The sequence below is a fragment of the Aethalodelphis obliquidens genome, unplaced genomic scaffold (assembly GCF_003676395.1).
Source record: "Aethalodelphis obliquidens isolate GAN/ISIS:26980383/991018 unplaced genomic scaffold, ASM367639v1 scaffold7, whole genome shotgun sequence".
In the NCBI taxonomy this organism is placed as follows: Eukaryota; Metazoa; Chordata; class Mammalia; order Artiodactyla; family Delphinidae; genus Aethalodelphis; species Aethalodelphis obliquidens.
Window position 1 is genome coordinate 699,818 of NW_020837951.1, and position 25,300 is coordinate 725,117.

General features: G+C 59.3%; 2 protein-coding genes across 5 annotated transcripts; one reads left to right on the plus strand and one right to left on the minus strand.

Annotated features, from left to right (window-relative positions):
* The first annotated feature begins 4,930 nt into the window (after positions 1–4,930).
* On the plus strand, positions 4,931–8,691 carry DPP7 (dipeptidyl peptidase 7). Of its 2 annotated transcripts, XM_027104216.1 has the most exons (13): positions 4,937–5,074; positions 5,145–5,258; positions 5,343–5,482; positions 5,565–5,728; positions 5,954–6,089; positions 6,169–6,250; positions 6,346–6,512; positions 6,699–6,759; positions 7,194–7,312; positions 7,407–7,563; positions 7,708–7,772; positions 8,099–8,169; positions 8,294–8,691. In XM_027104216.1, exons 1-13 carry the CDS (start codon positions 4,993–4,995, stop codon positions 8,472–8,474), a joined length of 1,539 nt encoding a protein of 512 aa, XP_026960017.1. In that variant the 5' UTR covers positions 4,937–4,992; the 3' UTR covers positions 8,475–8,691. The 2 variants fall into 2 exon arrangements, with proteins under 2 accessions (XP_026960018.1, XP_026960017.1); XM_027104217.1 differs by lacking the exon at positions 7,708–7,772 and having other exon boundaries at positions 4,931–5,074.
* Positions 8,692–9,692: 1,001 nt separating this feature from the next.
* MAN1B1 (mannosidase alpha class 1B member 1) lies at positions 9,693–21,918 on the minus strand. 3 transcript variants are annotated; one of them, XM_027104220.1, is made up of 13 exons: positions 21,680–21,918; positions 21,186–21,294; positions 20,370–20,485; positions 18,578–18,732; positions 18,202–18,311; positions 17,005–17,190; positions 16,131–16,279; positions 15,571–15,711; positions 13,362–13,552; positions 12,561–12,681; positions 11,819–12,016; positions 11,612–11,733; positions 9,693–10,964 (listed from the first exon to the last, which is right to left on the minus strand). In XM_027104220.1, the coding sequence occupies exons 1-13, from the start codon at positions 21,788–21,790 to the stop codon at positions 10,721–10,723; spliced, it is 1,953 nt and encodes a 650-aa protein (XP_026960021.1). In that variant the 5' UTR covers positions 21,791–21,918; the 3' UTR covers positions 9,693–10,720. The 3 variants fall into 3 exon arrangements, with proteins under 3 accessions (XP_026960021.1, XP_026960019.1, XP_026960020.1); XM_027104218.1 differs by having other exon boundaries at positions 15,571–15,759; positions 21,680–21,915; XM_027104219.1 differs by having other exon boundaries at positions 11,602–11,733; positions 15,571–15,759; positions 21,680–21,912.
* Positions 21,919–25,300: the final 3,382 nt, after the last annotated feature.

Below are 25,300 nucleotides of genomic sequence, written 5' to 3' on the forward strand. Positions count from 1 at the left end.
CACTCGCCGCAACTAGAGAAAGCCCACGCACAGCAACAAAGACCCAACACGGCCAAAAATAAATAAATAATTTAAAAAATAAAGTGATGGAAAAATTGTCAACCAAGAATTCTATATCCAGCAAAACTGACCTTCAAAAATGTGGGAGAATTTAAGGCATTCACAGATAAACAATAGCTGAGGGAGTTCATCACCACCAGACCTGGCCTACGGGAAATGCTCAAGGTAGCCCTTCAGATTTAAATGAAAGGACGTTAGTACCTCAAAGCCATAGGGAGAAATAAAGATCTGTGGTAAAGGCAAAACCATGGGCAAGTATAAGAACCAGTATTACTGTATTTTGGGTTATGACTCCACTTTTTATTTACTACATGATTTGGAAAACAAATGCATAAACAATTACAAATTCATGTAATTGTGCACACCGTGTACAAACATGTAGTTTGCAATGACAACATAAAGCAGATGGAACTGCTTAGAAGCATAGTTTATGTGATTGAGTGAAGTTGTCCACCTCAAGTACGCTGTTATAAATTTAGGATGTTAAGTGCAGTCTCCCTGGTAAGCAAAGAAAATATCTAGAAGATATACACAAAAAAATCCACAGGAAAGCTACTAGAGATAATAAATGCAGGAAAGTTGCAGGGTACTAGATCAACAAACAAAGTCAGTTATGTTTCTACGCACCTGCAATGAACAATTCAAAAGGAAATTAAGAAAGCAATTCCATTTAAAATAGCATCTAAAAGAATAAAATAATTAGAAATAAATTTAACCAAGGGGGTGATTTAATTGTACACTGAAAACCATAAAACATTGTTGACATAAATTAAAGAAAACCTAAATAATTGGAAAGATGTCCTTTGTTCACGAGTAGAAAGATTTTTTTTTTTTTTTCTGGCTGCACCACGCGGCTTATACTTAGTTCCCTGACCAGGGATTGAACTACGGCCCCAGCAGTGAAAGCACCGAGTCCTAACCACTGGACCACCAGAAAAGTCCCAGGAAGACTTAATTCTAAGATGTCAGTACTACCCAAAGTGATGTACAGGTTCAATGCAATCCCTATCAAAATTCCAGCAGTGTTTTTTTTCTTTTTTTTTTTTGCAGAAATTTTATGTCAATCCTCAAATTCATATGGAATTGCAAGGGGGGCCCTGAATAGCCAAAATAATCTTGGAAAAGAACAACGTTAGATGACGCACATTTCCCAATTTCAAAACTTCCTACAAACGCACAGTGTTCAAAACAGTGTGGTGTTGTCATAAGCATAGACATAGACCAATGGAACACAAGTAAGGCTCTAGAAATAAACTCATATATCTATGGCCAATTGATTTCTGCAAGGGCAGTAAGTCTATTTAATGCGGGAAATAATTTGTCTTCAGCAAATGATTCTGAGAAAATTAGATTTCCACATGAAGTTGGACCCCTACGTCACACCATATGCAAAAAGTTAACTCAAAGTGAATCAATGACCTAAATATAAGAGCTAAAACCACAAAACCCCTAGAAAAAAACATACAGGTTAATCTTCATAACCTTGGGTTTGACAACGGATTCTTAGATAAAACTCCAAAAGCACAAGCAACAACAGACACATGTTGGACGTCATCGAAGTAAAAATGTTTGTGCAGCAAAGGACACTATCAAGAGTACAAAGGCAGCCCACAGAATGGGAGAAAATATTTTCAAACTACAAATCTGATAAGGGTTTAATAACCAGAATATACTTTTTAAAACTTCTAAAACTCAACAACAAAAACAAAAACTCTTGAAACTCAACAAACAACAAAACCTCAAAAACAAAAACCCAAATTAACAAAAAACTAAAACTCAACAAAATGAAGAATGAAAACACCTTTTATAATGTCAAAAGGGTACCTTATATGTTATGTATAATTTAACACACACACACACACACACACACACGAACGTGGGCATAACTGCAGGTGCCGCGTGGGTCAGAGCTGAGAGCACTGGGACCTGCTTGGGGACACCCCTTGCCCATTCAAGACATTTCTCCAAAGAAGATTTATAAATGTGCAATAAGTACATGAAAAGATACTCAACGTCACTAATCATGAAAATGCAAATCAAAATCTGAATGACAGACCACTTACACTCATGGGATGCTACTATTAAACAGAAAACAAGTGTTGGCAAGGATGTGGAGAAATTGGAACCTTTGTGCACTGCTGGTTGAAATGTAAAATGATGCAGATGCTGTGGAAAACATATGGAGGTTCCTCAAAAAATGAAACATAAAATTACCATATGATCCTGCAATCCCACTTCTGGGTATACCCCCCCAAAAATTGAAAGCAAGGTCTTGAAGAGATATTTGTATACCCAGGTTCACAGCAGCATTTTAAACAATAGCCAAGAGTTGGAAACAACCCAGGTGTCCACTGATGGATGAATGGATGTGCATAATGTGGTCCATCCATACAATGAAATATTATTTACCTTTAAAAAGGAAGGGAAAAAAAAAAAAAAGGAAGGAAATCCTGACACAAGCTGTGACATAGATAAGCCTTGAAGACGTTATGCTCAGTGAAATAAGCCAGACACAAAAAGATAAATTCTGTATGATTCCACTTACATGAGGTATCTAGAATAGGCAAATTCATAGAGACCGGACAATAGAGGTCACCCCAGGCTGGGGGAGGGGGAATTGGGAGTTGTTGTTTAATGAGTGAATGGTTTCTGTTTGGAAAAATGAACTCGTTTTAGAAATAATGATGATGCGTTAAAGCCAGTGCATTTAGGGACTTTCCCTGGTGGTTCAGTGGTTAAGACTCTGCGCTCCCAATGCAGGGGGCCCAGATTCTATCCCTAATCAGAGAACTAGATTCCACATGCCGCAACTAAAGATCCCATAGGCTGCAACTAAGACCCAGCGCAGCCAAATAAATAAATAAGTAAGTAAGTAAGTAAAAGATTATTTGTGTTTGGGGGGGGGAAAAAGCCAATGCATTTAAATGTGGTTGAAAGTGTATAACTTAATGGGCCAGAGCTGAGAGCCCTGGGACCTACTTTGGTACCTCCCATCCATCCCCCCTCCCCACCCTTGGTTCCTGGCAGCTTTGAGGTCTGAAAAGGGCAGAGTAGGTTGTGATGAGGGACTGGGCCTGGCTCCCCAAATCTGTGGGCTGTGGAGGGGGAATCAGGCCCCAGCTTTGTCCCCAAAGTCAGTGGCCCCGGGCAGTTGGAGGAAGGGCCCTGGACCCCCAGACATACCCGAGTGTTCAGGGTCACCAGGTGTGGCAGGACAGTCTCAGAATGCACCTCTCTGGGCCTTTTCAGTTCCACCCCAGGCATGGAGGAGCTGCCTGGAGGGTTGGGAGGGGGGAACGTAGTGGGTCTGTGGTGGGGGTGTTGGGATCAGGCCCCTGAGCTGATAGAGGAAGAGATGCAAGTGAGAGCAGCCTGGGGAGGGGCTGCCATCCAGGGGAAGGGGCTGTGAGTCCTTGTGTCTTGTCCTTGCCCCCACCCTGAAGAGGCCGTTGGGGGCCTTCAAGTGTAGCTCTCTCAACACAGGACAGGAATCCCTAGGTGCAGGGATGGGGACCCAGGAACAGGGACATGGGAACATGGGAACCTGGGCACACAGGGACACGGAAAAGGGGGCATGGGGACACAAGGATGGGGGCATGGGGGTGGGCACACAGGGATGGGGACACGGGGCCGTGGGGGACATGGAGTCACAGGGATGGGGACATAGGGACATGGGAACACGGGGGTGGGCACGTGGGGACATGGGAAAGTGAGGAACACAGGGACACAGGGATAGGGACATGGGGACGGGGACACAGGGACATGGGGATGGGGACAGGGGCTGTGGGATGATTGTGGGGTGGCACTGGGTGACCTCAGGGTGACTACACCCATAGGGTGGTGTCATGTGATGGACAGTCATTGTCACCATGCTGACTGCCATTGCAACAGTCCTGGGACTGTGTGAGGGGAAGCCAATGGGCCAGCTGGCCCGGTTTCCCGGCTGTGGCCAGAGCCCAGGACCCCAGCCCAGCCTGGGCCGTCCCAGCACCAGACAGTCCAGGCCTGGGCAAAGCCTGGGGGTCGAGCTGGCCGGGGACAGTCTTGGGAGTGGGAACGGGTGGCTCCCCTTCCCTCTGCTGCCTGGCTCACTGCCCACGTCCCCAGCAGGACTGTGGTCAGCACGGCCCCACCTGTGCTGAGCGGGCCGCCCAGCTTGGCCTGTCTGGCCCCTCACCGGGCCCTGGACTGGCACCGGGGGAGAGGTGGCCCTTCCGTCCTCTGGGTACTGCGGAGCCAGTGAGGGGGCTGGCCTGATGGGGAGGGGAGGGGGTCCCAGATCCCAGGCTTGGCCTCCTAGCCTTCTCCACCCCCACCAGCTGCCCAAACTCCTGCCTGGGCTCCGAGGCCCCCGCTCGCCCGCCCCCTGCCCAGCCACACGGGCCCTCACTGTTGCTCGGACAGGACAGGCTCTTCTTCCACGGCGGCCGACGCTCTTCGACGGAGCCCCCACCCCCATCCTCCTAAGGCTCCCTCCCTCCCTCTCAGGGCTCGTTCTGAGCAGCTGCTCAGGAGGCGGCCTTCCCCAGCCCTGCCCTTGACGGTGACCCTCCCCTGGGGCTGCCCGCTGGGGGGCCCGACCCAGGACAACGCCGTGCGGCCGGGAGGCGGCTGGGCAGCGGGGCAGGCACTTCCGCCCGGTGCGTGTGTGGCACGGCGCCCGGCCCTCAGCAGTGGCCGCTAGAGGACGGGTGACTGGCCAGGCACGTCCCCGCCCAGCACCGGGCCCTCGAGCCCTGGGCCCACTTCCTGTGCCCCACAGCGACCATCTTCGTGGTGACACAGGAGCGCCAGAAGCTTGAGGACCCGGAAGCGGGCCGCCGGCGGGACACGGCAGAGCTGCTCACAGCCCCGCCCAGGCCGTCACGTGAGGGCGTCCTGCCGGTCACGTGACCCCGCCCACCTGACCCGAAGCCGGCGGGCAAAGTGAACATGAGCTCCCCGCCGCAGGCGGCCCCGACGTGGGCCCTGGCCCTGGTGCTGGCCCTGCAGCTGCGCAGCCTGGAGGCCGGGGGTGAGTGCCGGCCCGCGGGCCCCCCACCCGGCACCCCCAGGTGCCCCCCGCTGAGCGCTGTGCCCTCCAGCCCACAGAGCCACGGACCCTGACTTTCAGGAGGCCTACTTCGAGCAGCTCCTGGACCATTTCAACTTCGAGAGGTTTGGGAACAAGACCTTCCGCCAGCGGTTCCTGCTGTCAGGTGAGGTCGCCCTGGGGACAGTTCCTGCTGTCGGGTGAGGACGGCACCCCACGCCTCACCCGCCCCCTTGCCTCCATCCGACAGAGAAGTTCTGGAAGAGGGGCGAGGGGCCAATATTCTTCTACACGGGCAACGAGGGGGACGTGTGGTCCTTCGCCAACAACTCGGGGTTCATCCTGGAGCTGGCGGCGCAGCAGGGGGCCCTGGTCGTCTTTGCCGAGCACGTGGGTACCGGCTGGGGCTGGGGGTGGGAGTGGGGGCCAGACCGGGGCGCGGGGTCAGTGACCCCTGGTCTCCTGCCCACAGCGGTACTATGGAAAGTCTCTCCCGTTCGGTGAGCGGTCCAGGTGCCGCGGGTACACGGAGCTGCTGACGGTGGAGCAGGCCCTGGCCGACTACGCGGGGCTGCTCCGGGCGCTTCGGCAGGAACTTGGGGCCCAGGACGCCCCCGCCATCGCCTTTGGCGGGAGGTGCGTCCTTGTCTCCTTACTCTCCCGGAACAAATGCAAGCCTGGCCCCGGCCAGAATTTCTGTGGGTCTTAGAAGTTTGGGGTCCTTTGGAGGCATGGGGTGGGGGGCTCTGAGAAAGGAGAGAGGAGGCAGGTGTCGTCGCGGAGGCGCACTGGGGCCGGCGGGAGCGGGGTGCTGCAGGGTGGCGTGGGGAGCCACCCAGCTAACCCTGCGCCCCTGCCCAGCTATGGGGGGATGCTCAGCGCCTACATGAGGATAAAGTACCCCCACCTCGTGGCGGGGGCACTCGCAGCCAGCGCACCTGTCGTCTCGGTGGCAGGCCTCGGTGACCCCTACCAGTTCTTTCGGGACGTCTCAGCAGTAAGTGAAGCCTCCGGCCCCCGACCCCTCCCCCAAGCAGCCCAGGCTGCGGGTGCAGCCACACCCTTCCTTCCTCCAGGATTTTGAGGGCCAGAGTCCCAAGTGTGCCCAGGCCGTGCGGGACGCCTTCCGGAAGATCAAGGACTTGTTCCTACAGGGAGGTGAGGAGGCCGCCCCCTGCCTCCCTGCCCCCCATTCCCCCTCCCCCACATGTGCCTGAAGGCTTCAGAGGCCCTTCTCCTGCTTCTCCTGGCAGCCTATGACACGGTCAGCCAAGAGTTCGGCACCTGCTGGCCACTCTCTGGCCCAGGGGACCTGACCCAACTCTTCGGGTTTGCCCGGAATGCCTTCACCCTGCTGGCCATGATGGACTACCCGTACCCTACCGACTTCGTGGGACACCTTCCTGCCAACCCCGTCAAGGCGAGGCACCCACCCCTGGCTGGCGGGAGCCCGGGGAGGGCAGTGTCCTGTGGATAGGGAAGGGCCTGGCTGCCCTGGGGTGGTCAGAGCTGGCCAGCCCCAGGACCTTGCACCTACTCTGGGACCTGGGACTAGGGAAGGTCTCGAGGGGGGTGGCCGGCTGAGGGGCTCTGCTGGCACCCACAGGTTGGCTGCGACCGGCTGCTGAGCGAGAGCCAGAGGATCAAGGGGCTCCGATCGTTGGCCGGTGCGTCTGCCCACCTGCCTGGGCTGGTGTCAAGCGTGAGGGGCCCAGTGTTGGCAGGGGAGCGGGTGGGCTGAGGAGTGGGCGGGCAGCAATGAGGGCCGTACGGGGGCGGGGAGCGCAGAAGCCTCCACTTGGTCCCTGGGGCAGGAAGTGGCCATCCCCCTCATGGCCCAGCCTGGAGAGCGCGAACCCAAGGGCCTTCTGGGAGGTCCCTAGTGCAAAGGGCAGCACACCCCACCTCGGTCCACCCTGCTGGGAGGGAGAACATCAAGGTGGGCTGCCCAGCTGCCCTCAGCAGCCAGGACAGGAGCTGATAGTACAGATCCACTCTTCACTGGGCCCATAGGACCCCAGAGCCCCTGACACCTGCTGGACCCGTCTAAAGGGGCAGGGTGAGTGTCCAGGCACCCAGCCCCAGTACTCCTCTCCCCCAGGCCTGGTGTACAACTCCTCGGGCACGGAGCCCTGCTATGACATCTACCTGCAGTACCAGGTCTGTGCCGACCCCACGGGCTGCGGCTTGGGCCCTGATGCCAAGGCCTGGGACTACCAGGTATGTGGGAGCTGGGGGCCTGGGACTGCCAGGTATGGGGTGCTACATGTGGTGTCCTGGCCCCCTGGCCTGATGGTGGTGCGGTGTCCTGCAGGCCTGCACTGAGATCAACCTGACGTTTTCCAGTAACAATGTGTCGGACATCTTCCCTGACCTGCCCTTCACCGAAGCCCTGCGCCAGCAGTACTGCCTGGACACGTGGGGCGTGTGGCCCCGGCAGGACTGGCTGCAGACCAGCTTTGGGGGAGGCGGTGAGGCTCAAGACAGGGTTGGGGGCGGCATCCTTCCCCCTGCACTGAGCTGCCTCTGTTTCCCACACTCCCTAGCCCCTGGGTCACAGACTTGGGGTGGGGGGCCCACCCAGTCCCCACCACTGCTTGCTCTGTCCATTTCAGACCTCACGGCTGCCAGCAACATCATCTTCTCCAACGGTGACCTGGACCCCTGGGCCGGGGGAGGGGTGAGTCAGGCCAGGAAGTCCCTGCCCTGTGTGGGTCCTGGCACTCTTGGCTCTGCACCTCCTTGGTTTTTGTTCCAATCTCCCTTCTTCCCTTCTCTCCCTTTGTTGGTTCTTTTTCTACTTCTTATGGCGGCCTGGCTTCTGACTCATTCGTCTTCACCTTTCATTTCTAATGGGACCGTTCAGGTCTATGCAGTCACCTCAAACTACTGCTTTAACTGCACCCCACAGGCTGGGACATGCAGCCTCCCAGCAGGTTGTGCTGCGAGGCTGAGGCCGAGAGCACAGTCTGCACCCCTGACACGGATGCTCCTTCAATGATACAGATTCAGAGCAACCTGAGCATGTCAGTCCTCGCCGTCACCATCCACGGGGGAGCGCATCACCTGGACCTCAGGTGTGGTCCTGCCTGGGGAGGGGGTGCAGTACCTGGCCTGGGCCGATGGGTGGACGTGGGCTAGGGTGGTGTGAGGCTCGGGGCCTGCCAGCCCTGCTGAGTGCCCCCCACGCCTGCTCCTCAGAGCGTCCCACCCAGAAGACCCCGCATCTGTCGTGGAGGCGCGCAGGCTAGAGGCCACCCTCATCGGCAAGTGGGTCGAGGCAGCGAGGCATGAGCAGCGGCTGCGGCTGGCACAGCACAGGGGCTCCGAGGCTGAGGGGTGCTCCCCCAGCAGGACCAGGGAGGACTTGCTGGGAGCCTGAGGCGAGTAAGCGGGGGAGGAGCCCTGGCCCGACATCCTGAACCTGGAGCTCGGCCAGGGTGGGCAGGGCCTTGCCCGAGGGAGAGGCCGGACAAACACTGGTGGCCTGTCAGGCATGTCCTGTCCCACGTCCTGTCCTGTCTTGAGGCCCTGGACACAGTGAACACACTTACACCACCTCCTAAACTCCGCTGATAAATAAAGCAGCGTCCTCAGCTCCCATCTGTGCCTTGGGTGACGGGGGATACCGGCCTTTCCTGCAGTGGCCAATCCACACCACCACGAGAGGCCACCCCAGTGATTCTCCACCTCCCTTCTCAGCTGTCCTCTTCATCCTCTTCGTCCCCAACCACTGCAGTGTCCGTCTGGGGAGCCCTGCAGCCCCCAAGTCCCCCTGCTTGGGGCCAGGCCTGGGCGGGGCCGGGGGGCAGTCTGCCTCACTCAGCGGACTCAGGCCCCACCGTGTGGGAACCCTGCTGTCCCGAGTCCCACACCCACCGCTGCCCAAGAGGCTCCTGCGCTGGGGTATGGGGGGCGGGGGTAGCGACAGGGGGCATCACGTGCCCCCCCAGCTGGGGAGGTCGTGCCAGGCAGGCAGCCACAGCTGTGAGAGGCAGGGCAAGAGGCTGACTGAGACACGGGCCCCGCACACCTGCCGGGCACCTGCCGGGCACGGAGCCTGCAGGGCCCGTGGGCAAGTGGAGGGCGGCAGCCCTGCCTGAGGGTGAGCACACAAGGTGCGAGCGGAGGAGGGGCCACAGCAACAGGCCAGGCGCTGCCTGACCCTGGGTCCGGCGCCTGTGTGGAGGCTTCTAGGGGTAAGAACGAAGTCTCCTTACACAGAGAAGGGGCTGGCCTGTCCTGCAGGGTCACCAGGGCCTGGGAGCTAGGGCCAGCCGAGGCCCAGGATCCTGGCTTCTCTCTGGAAAGCTACCCCGGGGTCAGTCCTAAGGCATGGATGGAGCCGGCTGAAGAAGAGGAGTGAGGGCTTCCGTGGTGGTGCAGTGGTTAGGAATTCGCCTGCCAATGCAGGGGACACGGGTTCGAGCCCTGGTCCGGGAAGATCTCACATGCCACAGAGCAACTACTGAGCCTGCGCTCTAGAGCCCACGAGCCACAACTACTGAAGCCCGTGCACCTAGAACCCGTGCTCCGCAACAAGAGAAGCCACCGCAATGAGAAGCCCGCGCACCGCAACGAAGACCCAATGCAGCCAAAATTAAATAAAATAAATTTATTTTTTAAAAGAAGGAATGAAATAGGTTGACCAGGCACCCTGAGAAGGAGCCCCAGGCGCGGACACCCCACACACCAGGGAAGCGGGCAGAGCAGGTAGGGCCCGCCATGCTCACTGGCGCTGGCAACCGTCACAGGCATATTCTCACCCTGGGCACCACTGTGGCCAGCACCTGCCCTGGGAAGCTGACGCTCCCAAATCTCCCCCCGGGGGCAGGGGCACAGCTGACCTCTGGACACGTCAGACCTGACCCAAACACTGCCCCTGCCGCCCCTCCCCGTTTCAGAGTTGCGATTCCGGAAACAAAGACACAGCAGGTGCCAGTTAGAACAAATGTACTTTTATCTCCACTGAAAAGTCCATCCATCAGGGCTGGCCTGGGAGCCAGTGAACTTGCCGGCCCAGCCCCGCCCAGCCCCTGCAAGGGCAAGGGGAGGATCCCTGAGTCCAACGTGTAAACACCACAGCCAGCCAGGGGCCCAGATCCCCATGAGGTCACGGATGCCCCCTGAGACCCCCGGGTTGGGGCGTGTTCACAGGCTGTGAGGCCTCGAGGCTGAGCTCTACCCAGGCTGTCCCCGCAGCACCTGTTTCTGATCTCATCATGGGCTCTGGGGACCCAGTGTGGCCCAGGACCCCTAGGAAGCCCTGCACGGCCAGCAGGAGGGCATTCGGGTTTCAGGAATGTAGTCACGATATCATTTTCTCAGGAAGAAGGAAGAGACTCCCCGGGTGGACGGGACCTCCCTGAATCACAACACTGATTTATTCCTACTTGTTCCTAACGGTGTCCCGACGAGAACCAGGCAAGGAGCCCAGACCCGTGGCAGAGCACCAGAAGCCCAGCGGCCACCCCAAGCAGCTGTGAGGCCCCGAAACGTCCTGGCCCAGCTGCCGCTGGCCTCGGTCATCAGCCCGGCCTGGAGCACTTCCAGCCGGCTGGGAGGACACCGCACAGCCAAGGTCAGGGCCAGGGTCTTGCCCACAGGCACGCTCCATGACAGGACTCATCAGTCCCCCGGGCAGCACCCACTCGGGAGCCGTCCCGCCCTAGGAGGGGGCCCAGATGGGCAGGGGGTGAGCTTCCGTGTTGAACACGTAAGTGTCCAGGCTGAGCAGGTCTGGGTCGTCGGAGAAGAGCAGGTACAGGTACTTGAGCGTCTCCCCCAGAAAGAAGCTCTCCATCTTGTCCCTGGGCTGGGGATTGCGCGGGTCCTGGACGTTGCTGATGGAAGAGTAGCCGCCCGAGGGGACCTGCACGAGAGCCAAGGCCACGGCGTCACGACGCAGGCTCAGCCCTTTCAAGGGCTGCAGGCTAGAGGCCCCCCAGGGCAGGGTCTGGGGCGGTGAGGACACCAAGGCCCACAAGGGGATTGGCCGCCCCGGAGGTCAGCCGTGGTTCCTCCAGGGACCCCCTGGGGGATGCCAGCAGCCTGCAAGCGACCAGATGGAAAGTGCGACCTCCAGAACCTGTACAGGTCTTGCAAAAGCCCGGAGGTCACCCGAGGGGTGTACAACCCAGCACCTCACGTGCCACGGGGCAAAGACCAAGTCTCAGCTCTGCTGGGCTGGGCACTGGGCACTGGGCCCTGTGCAGGGCGAGACCTTCTCTGAGCCATGGCCCCGGCTGCACGATGGGCGGCTGGGCCTGAGCACAGCGGGGGTGGTGGCGGTCACGGCACCCGTCCTGGGGTGCAGCGGCCGAGACACAGACGACCCAGGAGGGACACGCCCTGTGCACCTCGGGCCGCTGCAGGGACCCGCCCCACCCAGGCTGGCCCCCCGAGACAGGGAGGAGGGATGCCCTGGCCCCCTGGGCCCTCCCCCACCCAGTCCAGCGGCAGGCGACGGCGAGGAGCTGGGGATGAGACCCAGGGGCGGGCGGCCTCACCCTCGCGTACGCGTTGAAGCTGCGGAGGATCTCCCAGCCCCAGTCCTGGTACTTGCGCTGGCCCGTGAGGCGGTACAGGTAGAACAGGCTCTCCACCGTCTCGGGCCGCAGCAGGTTGTGTCTGTCGGCGGCCTGGGGAGGAATGCGGGCTCAGGATGAGCCTCGCCACGCCCCTGCCCTGGCGCCCCTGAGCCGCACCAGCCCCAGCGTGGCTCACCTTGACCTGCACGTCCTTATGGGACCTCTGGGGGTGCAGGTTGAAGTGCACGATTTCGGGGCTCAGCCCCGTCTCCATCTGACGGTTCATCTGGTAGCAGGTGTCCATGAGCGCCTGGGCCAGCTCCATGTGGTCGGCGGGCAGGCCGTGGTGGGCGCCCAGAGCTAGCGTCCCCGGCAGGAAGCACACCAGGTGGTCCTGGAATCAGAGGGTCACCTCACCACCATGGACCTGCGGCCTCACGGGTTCCACACAGGTCCAGCGTTATCAGGCCTCCCGTGTTCCCAGGAGCCAACAGGCCTGAGTGCCGGCAGGGCTCCAACAGGGGACTGAACTGCAGGCCACACACCAGGGCCCCACGTGCGCAGGGCAGAAGCTGCTAGAAGGACCACCACCTCCCGGGGAGCACATGCTGAGCCGGGTCTCCCTCACCTCTTGCCCCAAACGGCCGATGGAACACCAGCTGCAGGAGGGCGGGGGAAGGGGGGCTGGGGGCAGGGGTCCCCTGGAGCACGGGAGGCGGGGCTTGGAGCAGGGGAGGGGCCCTGGCACCACACAGACCTCAGCTCCCCCTGTCACGGGACAGCCCAGGCTGCGCAGCCCACGTCCACTCGGGACGGCTCACACTCCGCGGCCAGAATCGCATGGTTCCCTCCGACGTCCGGAGTCTCAGAGCCATCCGATGTCAAGGACAGAGGGCGGAGCCCCAAGACCCCACTCGGCCGCGTCAGCCCAGGCTCACCATCTTGGCGCTGAAGCGGCCGTGGGCGAGCTCCCCCACGAAGGTCAGCTGGCCGGGTTCAGACCTGCGCAGCAGGTGCTTTCTGATGCCCTCCACGGCTTTGAGGTAGTCTTCCAGTAGCCTGTGCAGACCAGCGGGGCCCATGTTCCGGGAAAGGGCACGACCCTGAGCGCCCGTCCCCATTCTCGCGGCTGCCCTGTCTGGGGTGGTGCCCCGCCAGTCTCCGCGTGGAGGCCCGCGTCAGCCCCGTGGGCTTCTGCCCCCACCCCTCACCAGGGCCCATGCCTCCCAACCAGCCCCAAGGGGCCACCAGAGACCAGTCTCTGCCGAGCCCCTGGCCCCGACGCGCTCACCCCAGTTCTCTGAACCAGCCCGCGGGCTCCCCAGTGGGTGACACCCTTGTTTCACCCGTGGGTGATGGCCTGGAGCTGCCCCTGCCCCTGATTCTGGGTCACTGTCACCCCTGGGCCTGAGACTTGAGGGTTAATCTCTATTTTCCAACCTTGACGAGGAGCTACGGCTGCTCCCCGGGAAGCGTGCATTTTCAGGGTCAGGGCACTAAGCTCGAGGAGGCCCAGGTGGCCCCGGTCGTCTGCCACGGGAGCGGACGCCAGAGGGGCGGCCACAGGCCCGAGGAAGACCCCGGCTGCCCGGCACTGACGAGCCGTGGACCCCAGCGGCCAGCCGGGCCCTGGCTCTGCACACAGGCTGTGAGGAGAACCCCACCCCGCGGAGGGGCCCGGCCCCAGCTGGCGCGGCTGCCAGTTCCCACCACCCTGAGAGCTGAGAAACGGGCCTCACTGTGTCTCCTTCTTCCCACCCTGGATCCACTGCTTCAGCAGGTACTCGTAGTAGCTGTCGGCCCTGGCGCCCAGGGTGAACACGCCCAGGTGGGTGAACAGCCCGCTGTTGGTGTTGATGAACATGGGCACCAGCCCGTCCTTCTTCCCGCGCAGGGAGTGCACGCGCCTGGTCACCTCCTCCACGGCCTCCTGGGGCACAGGAGGGCAGTGCAGTGAGCAGGGCGGGCTGCGCTCCCCGGATGCTGTCGCCCCGACGGGCCTGACCACGGGGCTGACCCTGCCCTTGCCACGGTTCTCAGCCCCCACCCTTGGGGGACATCTTAGGAGCAAGTGGCCACCGTAGCACGTGTATGCGTCCTGACAACATGCGCACGACCCCTTCAGTCCACCGATGGGCAAGGGACCTGATGACGCACTTATACACGAAGATACACAGCAGCCCAACACGCAAACTCAGAAGACGAACCACTGACTGTCAGAAAAGTTGCTCCAGCGAGACACAGTCACACACCCACGAAGAGGTACAAGTATGGCTGGACAACACACGAGGACGTCTGTGCAGGACGGGACCCGACAGGAGCCGTGTTGTCAAGATCCCCAGTGGGACACAGGCCAGAGCTCAGCAGGTGACCGTCCAGACACGCGGTCAGCCCACACGAGGAAGCCTGTCTGCGCTTGGAAAGGAAGGGTTCTGACCAGTCCTGCAACTTGAGGACACCGTGCTCACTCAGCGCCCAGACTGCAGTCACTGCACGAGGGACACGAACTGACCAGAATGGGGCCCATGCCAGAGCCCAGCCCTGTGCGGCTGCCAAGGGGGTCGGCAAACAGTGCTGGGTTCAACCTGGGTGAGGGAACTGTTCTGGAATTACGTAACGATGACGGTCACAGACATGTGAGCACACGCAATGTACACAGAAGACAGGATTTCTCGATATGTAAACTAAATCTCAATTAAAAGCAAAAGGGAAGGCATCCCTGGTGGAGCAGTGGTTGAGAGTCCGCCTGCCGGGCTTCCCTGGTGGCGCAGTGGTTGATGCAGGGGACACGGGTTCGTGCCCTGGTCCGGGAAGATCCCACATGAAGCAGAGCGGCTGGGCCCGTGAGCCATGGCTGCCGAGCCTGCGCTCCGCAACGGGAGAGGCCACAACAGTGAGAGGCCCGCATACCGCAAAATAAAAAAAAAAAAAAAAAAAAAAGAATCCACCTGCCAATGCAGGGGACACGGGTTCGAGCCCTGGTCCGGGAAATCCCACATGGCAGCGGAGCAACTAAGCCCGTGTGCCACACCTACTGAGTCTGTGCTCTAGAGCCCACAAGCCACAACTGCTGAGCCCTGCAGCCACAACTACTGAAGCCTGCATGCCTAGAACCCATGCTCTGCAACAGGAGAAGCCACCACAATAAGAAGCCCACGCACTGCTACGAAGACCCAACGCAACCAAAAATAAGTAATTAATTAATTAAAAAAATAAAACAAATAAAATGCCATCCTTTAAAGAAAAAGGAGAGAGAGAAAAAAAGCTGAACGAATAGAGGCAACCTTAGAGGAAGGCCCACAAGCAGAGACATCGTCCACAGGAGGGGCCCTGCCTAAGGCGGTGAGCAGACACTGCTAGAGGCAATAACACACAGAGAGCCAAGAACAAAACCCACAAGTCAGCCCTCCGTTCCACGTGCACCTGCTGGTCCCACCACACAGCAGGAGCCATGCCAGCAACACCGCTCCAGCCGCCCGCCCAGGACAGACATGTGCGTGGGCACTGTCCAGGTGCCACAGCTGGGACGACCACGGTGTCATCTGCACTGAACTGGCTACAAAACCCGGTGACTCCACACATCCCACGGCAGCAGCCACGACAGAGCCGGCCGCCCTCGCTGGCTCAGAAGAGTCCCGGACAACAGTAGGTGGACCCGGGGCCACGCACAGCGCCACACGACAAGACGTCCACTGCCAGGACCCTCAGGACACAGGACTGCACGGGGGTTGGGCCAGGCAGAGGACTCACCCTCCAGTCAATGCCTTTCATGCCTGCACCTCTGATATCACGATAATGGGATTCACCAGGAAAAACGTGGGACAAAACCAAAAACTCACTGGTCTCTGGCCCCAGGATCAATGACCACACAGACCTGCACCTGCCCCACTGAAGCAGAGACAGCCCCGCAGCAAACCCGCTCCAGCTGGAAGCACAGCCCCTCCGTACCTGAAATTTCTTAACTCCCGTGAGACGAGAGAGCTCTCGGAACTCCAGCTGAATGCTTGTCACCTCGGCCACTGTGCTGTCAGAGGTCCAACGCGGTGGGTGGGCAACTCCAGTGCCGATGTTTACGTCGGAGTACGGGATCTTAGAGGGTGTTTGGAACGCAGGCATTAACCGATTTCCAAAGTCCTCCTGATACACAACACAGTGACGAGTCAATGATCCCTGTCCCAGAGTGGCCTGTCTCCATGGCATGACACTAACCTGTCACCCGTTTCCACCTAATCCAGTGGAGAGTTGAGTTTGCTGGCTTCATGTGGCCCCACCCCTGAAGAGCTGCAGAAACCGAGCTGGACTCAACCAGCTCTGAATGACCACGCCTGCGGGCAGCGGGGCCACTTCTGCCACGCACGTGCACGGAAACAGGCTCAAGCGCGCAGAGGGGAGCGCAGACTGCGAACAACGCCTCCCCGCCCTGATCCCACGAGCAAAGGACCGACTGTGCGGCACTCGAGACCCCAGGGCCCCCAGGACGTGAGCCGCCCTGGTGCCAGGACACTCACGGCCTTTTCCAGAAAGAGGACATCCCCGGACAAGTGGAAGGCGCTCAGGAGACCCCCCAGGATACGGATGGTGCTCTCAAACAGGTTGACGTCCACATTTTTCTGAAATAATAACTTCTGGGACACCCACTTCCTGGCTTCTTCAAATTCTATCACATGAAACAGCAGAGATACGAGAACAAATTAACAGTCCAAGCGTTTCCCTGACTGCTCCCTCTGGGGCCACATGCATCCCCTGCGGGGTTTCAACATCACTTCCTAGTGCAAGAGGGTACCCTGAAGGCTTCCAATCCCGCAAAAAAAATCGAGCCAGTGTGCAGCTGGGGGAAGGCCATGCAGCACGAGGTCAAGTGCGCGACAATCACAGCCACGCTACAAAGGACCACGAGGGTGAGTGAGTGGCAGGCGGTCTTCAGCCCCATCAGAAAACTTAAAGCAGGTGTTTAAAATGCCAGTTTAGAAACACCTAGAGACACACCATCCCAACTTAGCCCCATCTGCGCGGCACAGGAGGACATTAGGGAGAGATTCGGGGCGCTGGCGGCTCCGTCAGATCACGTGTCACCTCCCACCACCGGGCCCCGCCTGACTGCAACAGAAACACGGGCTGGGAACGCCCCTGGAAGCCCACCTACAGCCTCACTCAGCTCTGGGCAGGGGGCGCAGGGGACACTTGGCCTGAGCATCCCCAGGCCGCCTGGACGTGAGGGGACAAAGGAACTGCCCACGGCCAGCACGGCCACCCTGGCGCCCAGGACAAGGGGAGGCGCAGCCCAGCGGGACACGGCGCGTGGACACCTTCCAGGCCAGGCTCGCTCGGGCCCGAGGGTCACGCACGAGAGCTCGGCCCCCCAAGCTAGGGATGAGCAGATACCTTTCTTCAGACCCAAAATCCACATGGTGTCCAGGGCGTCGATCAGCGTGAGGCCGAGGCCGAACCACTCGCTGAAGGACTTGGACACGGGCTTCAGCTCGTCGTGGCCCCAGGCGAACTTGCGGTATCCGGCCCACGCGTGGCGGAAAGCAGCGACCACAGCCTTCTGGCGCTCGTTCTGCGAGGCTGCGAGGAGGGAAGCGGGGCGTGGGCGCCCGGACAGAGCTGTCCTGCAGCCCCTCGGCGAGGGAGGCAGACGGGGGGCACCGTGGGCTGCAGTGAAGGTCTGAGCAAGACCCGCTGCCTGGCCCGGGCCCATCCGCCTCCACCAGAGCCCGGCGGGGACCACCTTCCGGGGGGCAGTGAACACTCGCAGAGCAAAGGATCGGAGGCCGCGGGACCACTACGGCTGCGATGTGCAGTCTGGTTTGGGGACATCAAACGTGACAGACGCTGGTGACCCGGACAAAAATACCTTGTCTGGCGGTGCTGCGTCCTGCCCGATCAGCTGCGGACACTTCCAACGGGGACGAAACGGGGAGCAGAACCACCAAGGCCACCCTGACACTCCCCAGGGCGCCCTCGGGGCGCGTCCAGAGGCTGCTTCCCGCCACACGCGGGGGGACCACGTGCACACACGTGGCTACCGCGCAGGGGAACACGTGTGTCCACAGCTTCGCCACATGTCCCGTCAGTGTCGACACCCACGGCTCTGCCGTCCATTTCTAACCCCACACGGTCGCCCCATGTCCCCACGTGCATGGCCACGAGTCCCCACTCCGGGCTCTCTTGTCCTCCCTGGGGGCTCCACCACCGAGAGCAGAGGGTCCCAGTGGGGACCCAGACTCAGTTCTCCTGTCCATGGAATGGGAACAGGACAGACTGACCCCTCAAGGGGCGACATGAGGACCGCAGCACCCAAGGCCCCTGGCTGCCCGGACACAGGCAGGAAACGAGCCTCCCGCACACACGTTCCTGTGCGGCTGCAGCGCCGGACACGGGACGACAGCCGCCAAGGAGCCCCACGTCGTTTGCAAAGCTCTAAGGGGTGCCAGACGCTGAGACCCGTGCGTCCTTGCACCTGGGTGTCCAACGCTGAGCAGCGCTTGTTGGGACGGCAGGCTCTTGTGCGTGTCCGCACGCCCCCTCCCTCAGAGTGCCCAGGGGAGGCCCGAGAGGGCGCAGGCGGGACCTTACCTGGACTGTTCCTCATCCTGAGGGCCTGCGGGGAAGGCCTGGGGGCGGCCTCTGCCTTTCTCGGAGGGAGCTGGGGGCCCTGCTCCGGTTCGGTCCCTGTGCCCCTCCAGCTGCAGTGGGAGTAGAGAGAGAGCTCAGGGCAGGGGCAGAGGTGCTGAGGCCCCGCGGTCGAGGTCAAGGTCGAGGTCACAGCCGAGCTGGGCTCAGGCTGGGCCTCCACGCTCTCCCACCCCCCACGGGACACACACTGTCTGCGAGGAACAGAAACCAGAAGGTGCACTATGCGTCAGGCTGCTTCTCTCTTTTCCAGGAAAAGAAACACCACAGAGACCGCCTGGCGGCCTCTGCGTCCCCATTCAGTCCAGCTCTGCTGTACCTGACGCGGCTCCCCTGCGCGTCGTCTTCCCAGCGAGCCTCGCCGGCTGCCTCTGCCCTCCTCTGGGCCTCGTCCTGCCTCCTGTCCTTGGCGTCTCCATCGGGGGCTCTGATCTGCAGGTTGGGTGGTCCCCGTCGGAAATGCCTTGGAGGCTTCTGGACAGACACAAGCAGAGACGAGAGTCACTCGTGAAATGATTCAATCGTCCATCTGGGACGCTGCCCCCGTCTGACCTGGCCCCGTGCAGGGAGCACTGTGGACTGGCGGAGCAGCTGCAATTTCCCAGAGGAAATTGTTTTCATTTTTCATACGGCGGGCAGCTCTGGGAGGAGCCCCTTACTCGCCAGCTCCTGGCCCTGACTACCCGGCTGGAGGCTCTGCCAACGGGCAAGTGCCACCCTGGACAGCGGGTTAAGCCGCTGGCAGGGACGTTTCCGGGTGTCAGACCCTGAGGGTAGCAGGGCTGGCAGGGTGAGAGCCAGCACGGCCCCATGGATGGAGCCGCAGACACCGTCGCAGGCCCGCGCCCGGCCTCCCCAGCTTCATCCTCGGAAGGGCGTGGCAGGGGTGGCCGGTCAGTGACAGAGCGCTGCGGGGAGGGCAGCGCCCCTCCTGGCTCCCAGCCAGCCCTGACCAGTGCGCATGATGGCAACTCCTCCAGGATGTGAGGACGCTGAGTTGTGAATGTAAAAGTCTCTGCTTTTCAGCGTCCGTGGAAACCTTGCTGGCAGATCCCGGAAAGCATTCTCCTTCCAGGGATTCAAACCCCACCCAGCTGGGCCCCCCTGGTCAAGAGCGCGGGTGTGGCCGAAACAAGGATGCGTCGTTGCTCAAACAGGTCCTGGGGACGAGGGCTGGCGTCTGAGCGCGAGAGGAGGTCCGAGCGGCCCCAGGACTTGTGCCAGGGGAGACATGGGTGTTCAGCCCCTCACGTCCAGCCCCTCCTAGACACCAGAGACGGGGTCGTGGACGCTGACGTGGGGAAACGTGCCGCACTCTGCTTTCACAGGACCGTGAAGGTCAGTAGGCAGGAGAGCAGCCACAGAAGCGGCAGGAAGAATGCTCGTGGCTCCGGAGGAGAAATTCCCTCTTCTACCCACAGACCCTCCAGTGAGACACGGGGAGAACGGCTGCCTGTGTCTCCCCGGGGCAGCCCTGCAGGGGTGTGAGGCCAGCACCCGTCCCAGGATCCTCTCCCTGGGGGGCCCTCGGCGCACCCGCAGTGCAGGGTGTCCCCAGGTGCAGAGCGCCCTGGGTTCTCCAAGGCCATCCCCCCCAGAGCCACCGCCCTTTGCAGGGGACTTTCCCTGGCTCTCTGGCTGCCCAGACTGCCCTCTGGTCTCCACGTCCTCCCCCCGCCCCACCTCCCCCACCCCGGAAGGCGCCCCAGGGCTAGGCCTCGCCCCTACTTCCCCTTTTCTGGACAGCAGGCACCACGCACCTGCACACTCCCAAACCTCTCTCCCAGGCCCCGACTGACGCTCGGGCAGGTCCAGAGCGGAGTGCCCGCCTGCGTGTCCCCCGCCAGTAGCTCCCAGAGAAAAGGGATGGGTCTCACACCTACCAAGGCTCCGGCACAGCAGATGCACAAAGAAGACAGGGACAGAATGGCCCTCTTCCTGTGCCCCGTCTCCTTCATCCAACCAGCCCAGAGCAAGGAGTGCGAGGTTCAAACCTCAAACAAATGGTAAGAAGCCGAACCCTTCCGACCGTCGGAAGCAGCACGCGCTGCCTCGAAGTGCTGCCGGCACGGGCCCGGGCCGCAGCTCCACGTACAGTTTATTCAAAGTACCTGAGGTGACGCCCCCGCCAAGGTTTCCGGGTTCTCAGCTGCTCTCCGAGGAGCTGGCAAGACGGGTGGATTTGCAGGTCTCATCTTCGGCCCTTCTGCCGACCTGCTGCCCACGGCTAAACAAGACAATCTACTTTATCTCAAATTCGCCACGAAGCCTGGAGAACGTTCAACGTGCGCTCGAGACGGCACCCACACAGCTATGACTCCGCGTAAAAGGACGCGGCGGGACCTCCGCAGAGGGCCGTTCAAGCAATTCAAGAACGGCCAAAGGGAATCAAACCTTTTCCAAAGCACCTGGCCGTTTCTGTCCTTATCCCCACCCACATCCCCGTTGCTCTGCCTTTATGATTTCCGTTTCGGGAAGGGCACAAGGTGGCACACGGGCCATTTACTGGAGCAAACCTACAGGAGCTCTGTAGCCCTCCTCCTCAAAGAAGCCACCCTAGAGCAATTCGGAAGGGACCCTGCACCTCCTCACTGGCACCCTGCCCGGCCCTTCCCAGCTCCCGGTAGCGCGTGTGAGGAATCCACGCGACGCGTTCGGACTCAGCATTCAGCCTCAGGACCTGAATCTCACTGCGAGACAGAGAGGGTGAGATGCCGGTCCTCACAGCAGACATTTGGGGAACAGTCACACAACCTCAAATTAACAGCCACCTCCTAGCCGAGGCTTGGGAACACTCTAGGCTTCTCTGTTTCGACTTCCTGCCACTGTGTCGAGCCTATGCCTCCTGCAGCTGCGAGAGCCGCTGCTGCCGCTTAGTCCGACCTCAGGAACCCCCACGGATCCCAGCGGAATCGTGGAGCTGGTACCTTTCCACTCGTCGGCCACACTGATGTAGGACAGGAGGCCGCAGAGCATCAGGCACGCCAGCAGGAAGAGGACCACGTTCCGCTGTAACCTCGACAGCTGCTTCCATTTCTGAGAGAGAGAGACAATGGCACTTTTTACTGACAACAGCACAGCTGGAAATCTCTCCCACTGTGACACACTCCGTGGGGGCGACGAGGAATTCCGGAGCCCAGCGTGGGCTCTGCTGCTTTTGAGCCGGAGGAAGCTGCCTCTCGGCAGGGGCCGCAGGCTGGGATGATCCTGCTGCAGACGACACACCGCGCGGGCCCGCGTTCGAGGAGAATGCAAACCCACGCGGAGACCGTTTCTGGCTGCCACGGGGACAGCGGGGAAAGAGCGGCAGCCCGCGTGTGCTGGCTCAGGCTCCGCCGGCCTCGCCTCGGCCCTGCCGCCCGAGACCCCGGGAGCCGCGTTCGTGCGCTCGCCCCGGGGAGGCCCCCAGGCCGCCCCTCACCCGCCAGAACGAGCGCCGCCTCAGGCCCTGGCCGCCGTCGTAGCTCCGGCCGGGGCTCAGCGTCACCGAGATGAAGTCCCGACGCGGCGGCAGCGGCGGCGGCGGATACATGACAGCGGCAGCGGGCCGGGGAGCTTCGCCCTCTGGCGTCGTCAAGAGGCCCGGCTCCGAGCTAGGCAGTGAGGCCGGCAGGTCCGACGCCGGTAGGCGGCCATCGCGGCGCCGTCGACTCCCCGCCCATCGCTCTGAGCCAATGCGCCTTTGCCGCGCCCTCGGAGTCCCATTGCGCCTGCGCCCGCCGTCGCTGCTCCTGCGTGCGGGCTTACATCCCACGGCGCGCCTCCGTGCGTGCGCGGTGACGTCACGCCCACCCTGCTCGCTCCTGCGCACATCTCGCTCGTGTGGCTGCGCAGCCTGTGGGGTTTCCGCTCGAGCCGGTTCCCCTGGGATTTCCCTGTCATTGCGGCCCCGCGCGGCTTCCCCAGGGCCCGTGGGCCGTGGGATGGGCCGGGCCTTCTCGGGCTGGCGCTGACACCGGGCAGGTGTGCCACCGCTCCGCCATGTCGGCGGGGTGCCTCTGCGCCCCAGACCCCAGATCTCGACCCCGCCCTCCCCCACCAGGTGGATTTGATCCGGGTGCCTGCCCCAGAGCCTGGAGGGGCTGGGGCCTGGCGGGGCCGGGGTCAGCGAGAGGACTGGGGGCCCGTTGCACAGTAAGAGGCTCTGGGAGTTTTCATCCATGGACCTATCAACCTTAAAAATAGCTGGCTATTTTATCAGCAAAATGAGTTTATTCAGGAATGGCAGAGGAATCGCAGTTAAGGGTGTGCAAATATAGCCTGTAATAGCCATGTCCAGAGACCAGGGAAAGCAACAGTACTTTACAGAGAAAAAAGGGCAGTTGGGAAGCGCTGCTTTGTATGAAAGTCCATTGGAGGTGGGGCTTACTGTTAGGTTTGGGGAAGTTCAGAATGCCATGAAGCCTACCTGGATCCTACTGCGTCCTTGTTCCGAGATCCGGTGACCTAAAGAGCGATCCTGAGTTCGAGCAACTGCAGTGTTTCCTTGGAGGCTTTAATGCTCCTTTGAAACCAAAAGTTTTAGCAGTTGGATGATGTCTTCCTCTGAAGAGGTTTGAGGAGGCGAGCAGAGCAGATAGTCATCCACATACTGTAATAAAGTAGAGCCTGCAGGAAACAGCATCCGCATCAGCCTTTAAGCCTGGGAAAAGGAGGAAGGAATTTCAGTGAAACCTTGGGGCATTCATGTCCAGATGTATTGTCCTTCCCAAGTGAAGGCTGAAAAGGTCTCAGCTAGCCTTATCAGCTGGAATTCAGACACACCTCGTTTTATTGTACTTTGGTTTATTGCACTTGGCAGATCTTGTGTTTTTTTCAAATTTAAGCTTTGTGGCAACCCCACATCCAGCAAGTCTGTGGGCGCCATTTTTCCGACAGCATTTGTTCACTTCCTGTCTCTGTGCCACATTTTGGTAATTCTTGGAATTTTTCGAACATTTTCATTACTGTTATATGGGTTATGGTGACCTGTGGTCAGTGATCTTTGATGTTACTATTGCGAAATATTAGAACTTGCTGAAGGCTCGTGATGGTTAGCATTTCTTGGAATAAAGTATTTTCAAATTAAGGTACGTATATCGTTTTTTAGACACAATGCTATTGCACATTTAATAAACTGCATTAGAGTATGAACATAACTTTTATATGCACTGGGACCAGAGTATTCACGTGACTTGCTTTCTTGTGATACTCGCTTTTTTGTAACGGTCTAGAACCAACCCCGCAATATCTCCGAGGTGTGCCTGTACCAAAGCGTGCGCAGCACAGATTAATAACAGTGAAAAAATGTGCTTTCAGTAGGAACGGATGCGAGTGGAGTATGGAGGTTAAGAACAACAGGGTGTCGAGGGGCAGCACGTTGATTATTGCCTGCAGGTCCTGGACAGGCCTCCATCCTCAGCTGTTGGGCTTTCTCACGGGTTATATTTAATAGTATTACAGAGACTAGCACAAGGGGTAGTGAGGCTCTGAGCCTTGGAATCCTCTTACGGGCTTTACACCTTGAAGGGCTTCTTTCCTCATAGGGTATTGATTAGTTCTGGGGAGACGTTTCGAGGGACCTATTTGAGTCTTAATGGGAAGAGCACTGTGGGTTTTGCCAGTATCAGTTGGAGAAGTTCTGCCCATAAGGAGGATGGTAGCTGACTCAGCAGGGACGAATGATCAGCGTCTCCCGAATCAGCTCCAGGACTGTCAGAGACAAAGCAAAGCCAAGCCAGTGAAGGGTCACTGAACTCACCTGGTTGGCTATTTTGACTGTTACTGTGAAATTCTAGAATTATTTCCCCTTTTGGGAGAAAGAAATTCCAGCATATTTGCTGAGCTGTCTTGGCCCAATAAATGAATAGGGGCGGAGAGACTAAGGAGGGAAGTGTGGGTATCTCTCAGGGGCCTAAGCAAAAAGGAGCAGGTTCAGGGACAGGACCCTGTTGAGGTTCATCAGAGACCCCCACTACTTGGATCACTTTCGTGCTCCGAGGCCGGGGCTGCTTTACCGCAGTTGAACTGAGAGTGAGGCTCTGGTGCCAGAAGAGATTGATTCCCAATCTGGAGAGTTGTTTTTCTGAGCTGATGAAGAGGGAGGGTTGGGAAGAACCCCTGTGGTTCCTCAGAGGCCCGTTGGTGGTGGTCAGGAGGGCGTTGGAAAGGCTGGTTAGAGGGCTGAAGGCACTTGAAGCACTTACACTCGAGACAATCTTTTCCCCAAAGTCCTGGCTTTTTGCGATAATAGCAGGAACTAGGAGGGTTTGGGTTTTGTCTCGGGACCTTCATTTGCTGGAGTTGAAGGTTAAGGGTTTGAGTGGACTTCCTTTCAGTTGAATAGTCTAGAGTGCAGATGAGTTGGTGGCTAAATTAGCTAAGTCTGGAGTGGGCGCGGTTTCCGGTTCAAGCCTGGTCCTTTTATCTAGAAGGGAAGGATCCCAGTTACGCCTGTTAATGAACACAGAGTTAAAGGCTTCCTGAGTGGATTCGTGACCAAAGCGAACTTGGGTCTGATCGTCCATGCAGTAAAGCCAATCTCCTGACACCAGCGTGTGAGGAAGGAAAGGGCAGCGTTTACTGCAGGCGCTAAGCAAGGAGTCCACGCAGCTAGTGCTCAAAAGACCCAAACTACCTTAACTCTTCCAGGTAAAGGTTGTTGTTGTTTTTTGTTTTTTTGTTTTTTTGCGGTACACGGGCCTCTCACTGCTGTGGCCTCTCCCGTTGCGGAGCACAGGCTCCGGACGCACAGGCTCAGCAGCCATGGCTCACGGGCCCAGCCGCTCTGCGGCATGTGGGATCTTCCCAGACCAGGGCACGAACCCGCGCCCCCTGCATTGGCAGGTGGACTCTCAACCACTGCGCCACCAGGGCAGCCCCAAGTAAAGGTTTTTAAAGACAGGGTGAGGGAGGAGGGTTGTGGGGTGTGTGATCAGCTCGTGGACATTTTATTCTTTTAATAACTTTACTGATTTTTTAAAAAAAAATTATTTTTGGCCACGTTGGGTCTTCATTGCTGCGTGCGGTCTTCCTCTAGTTGCGGCGAGCGGGGGCTACTCTT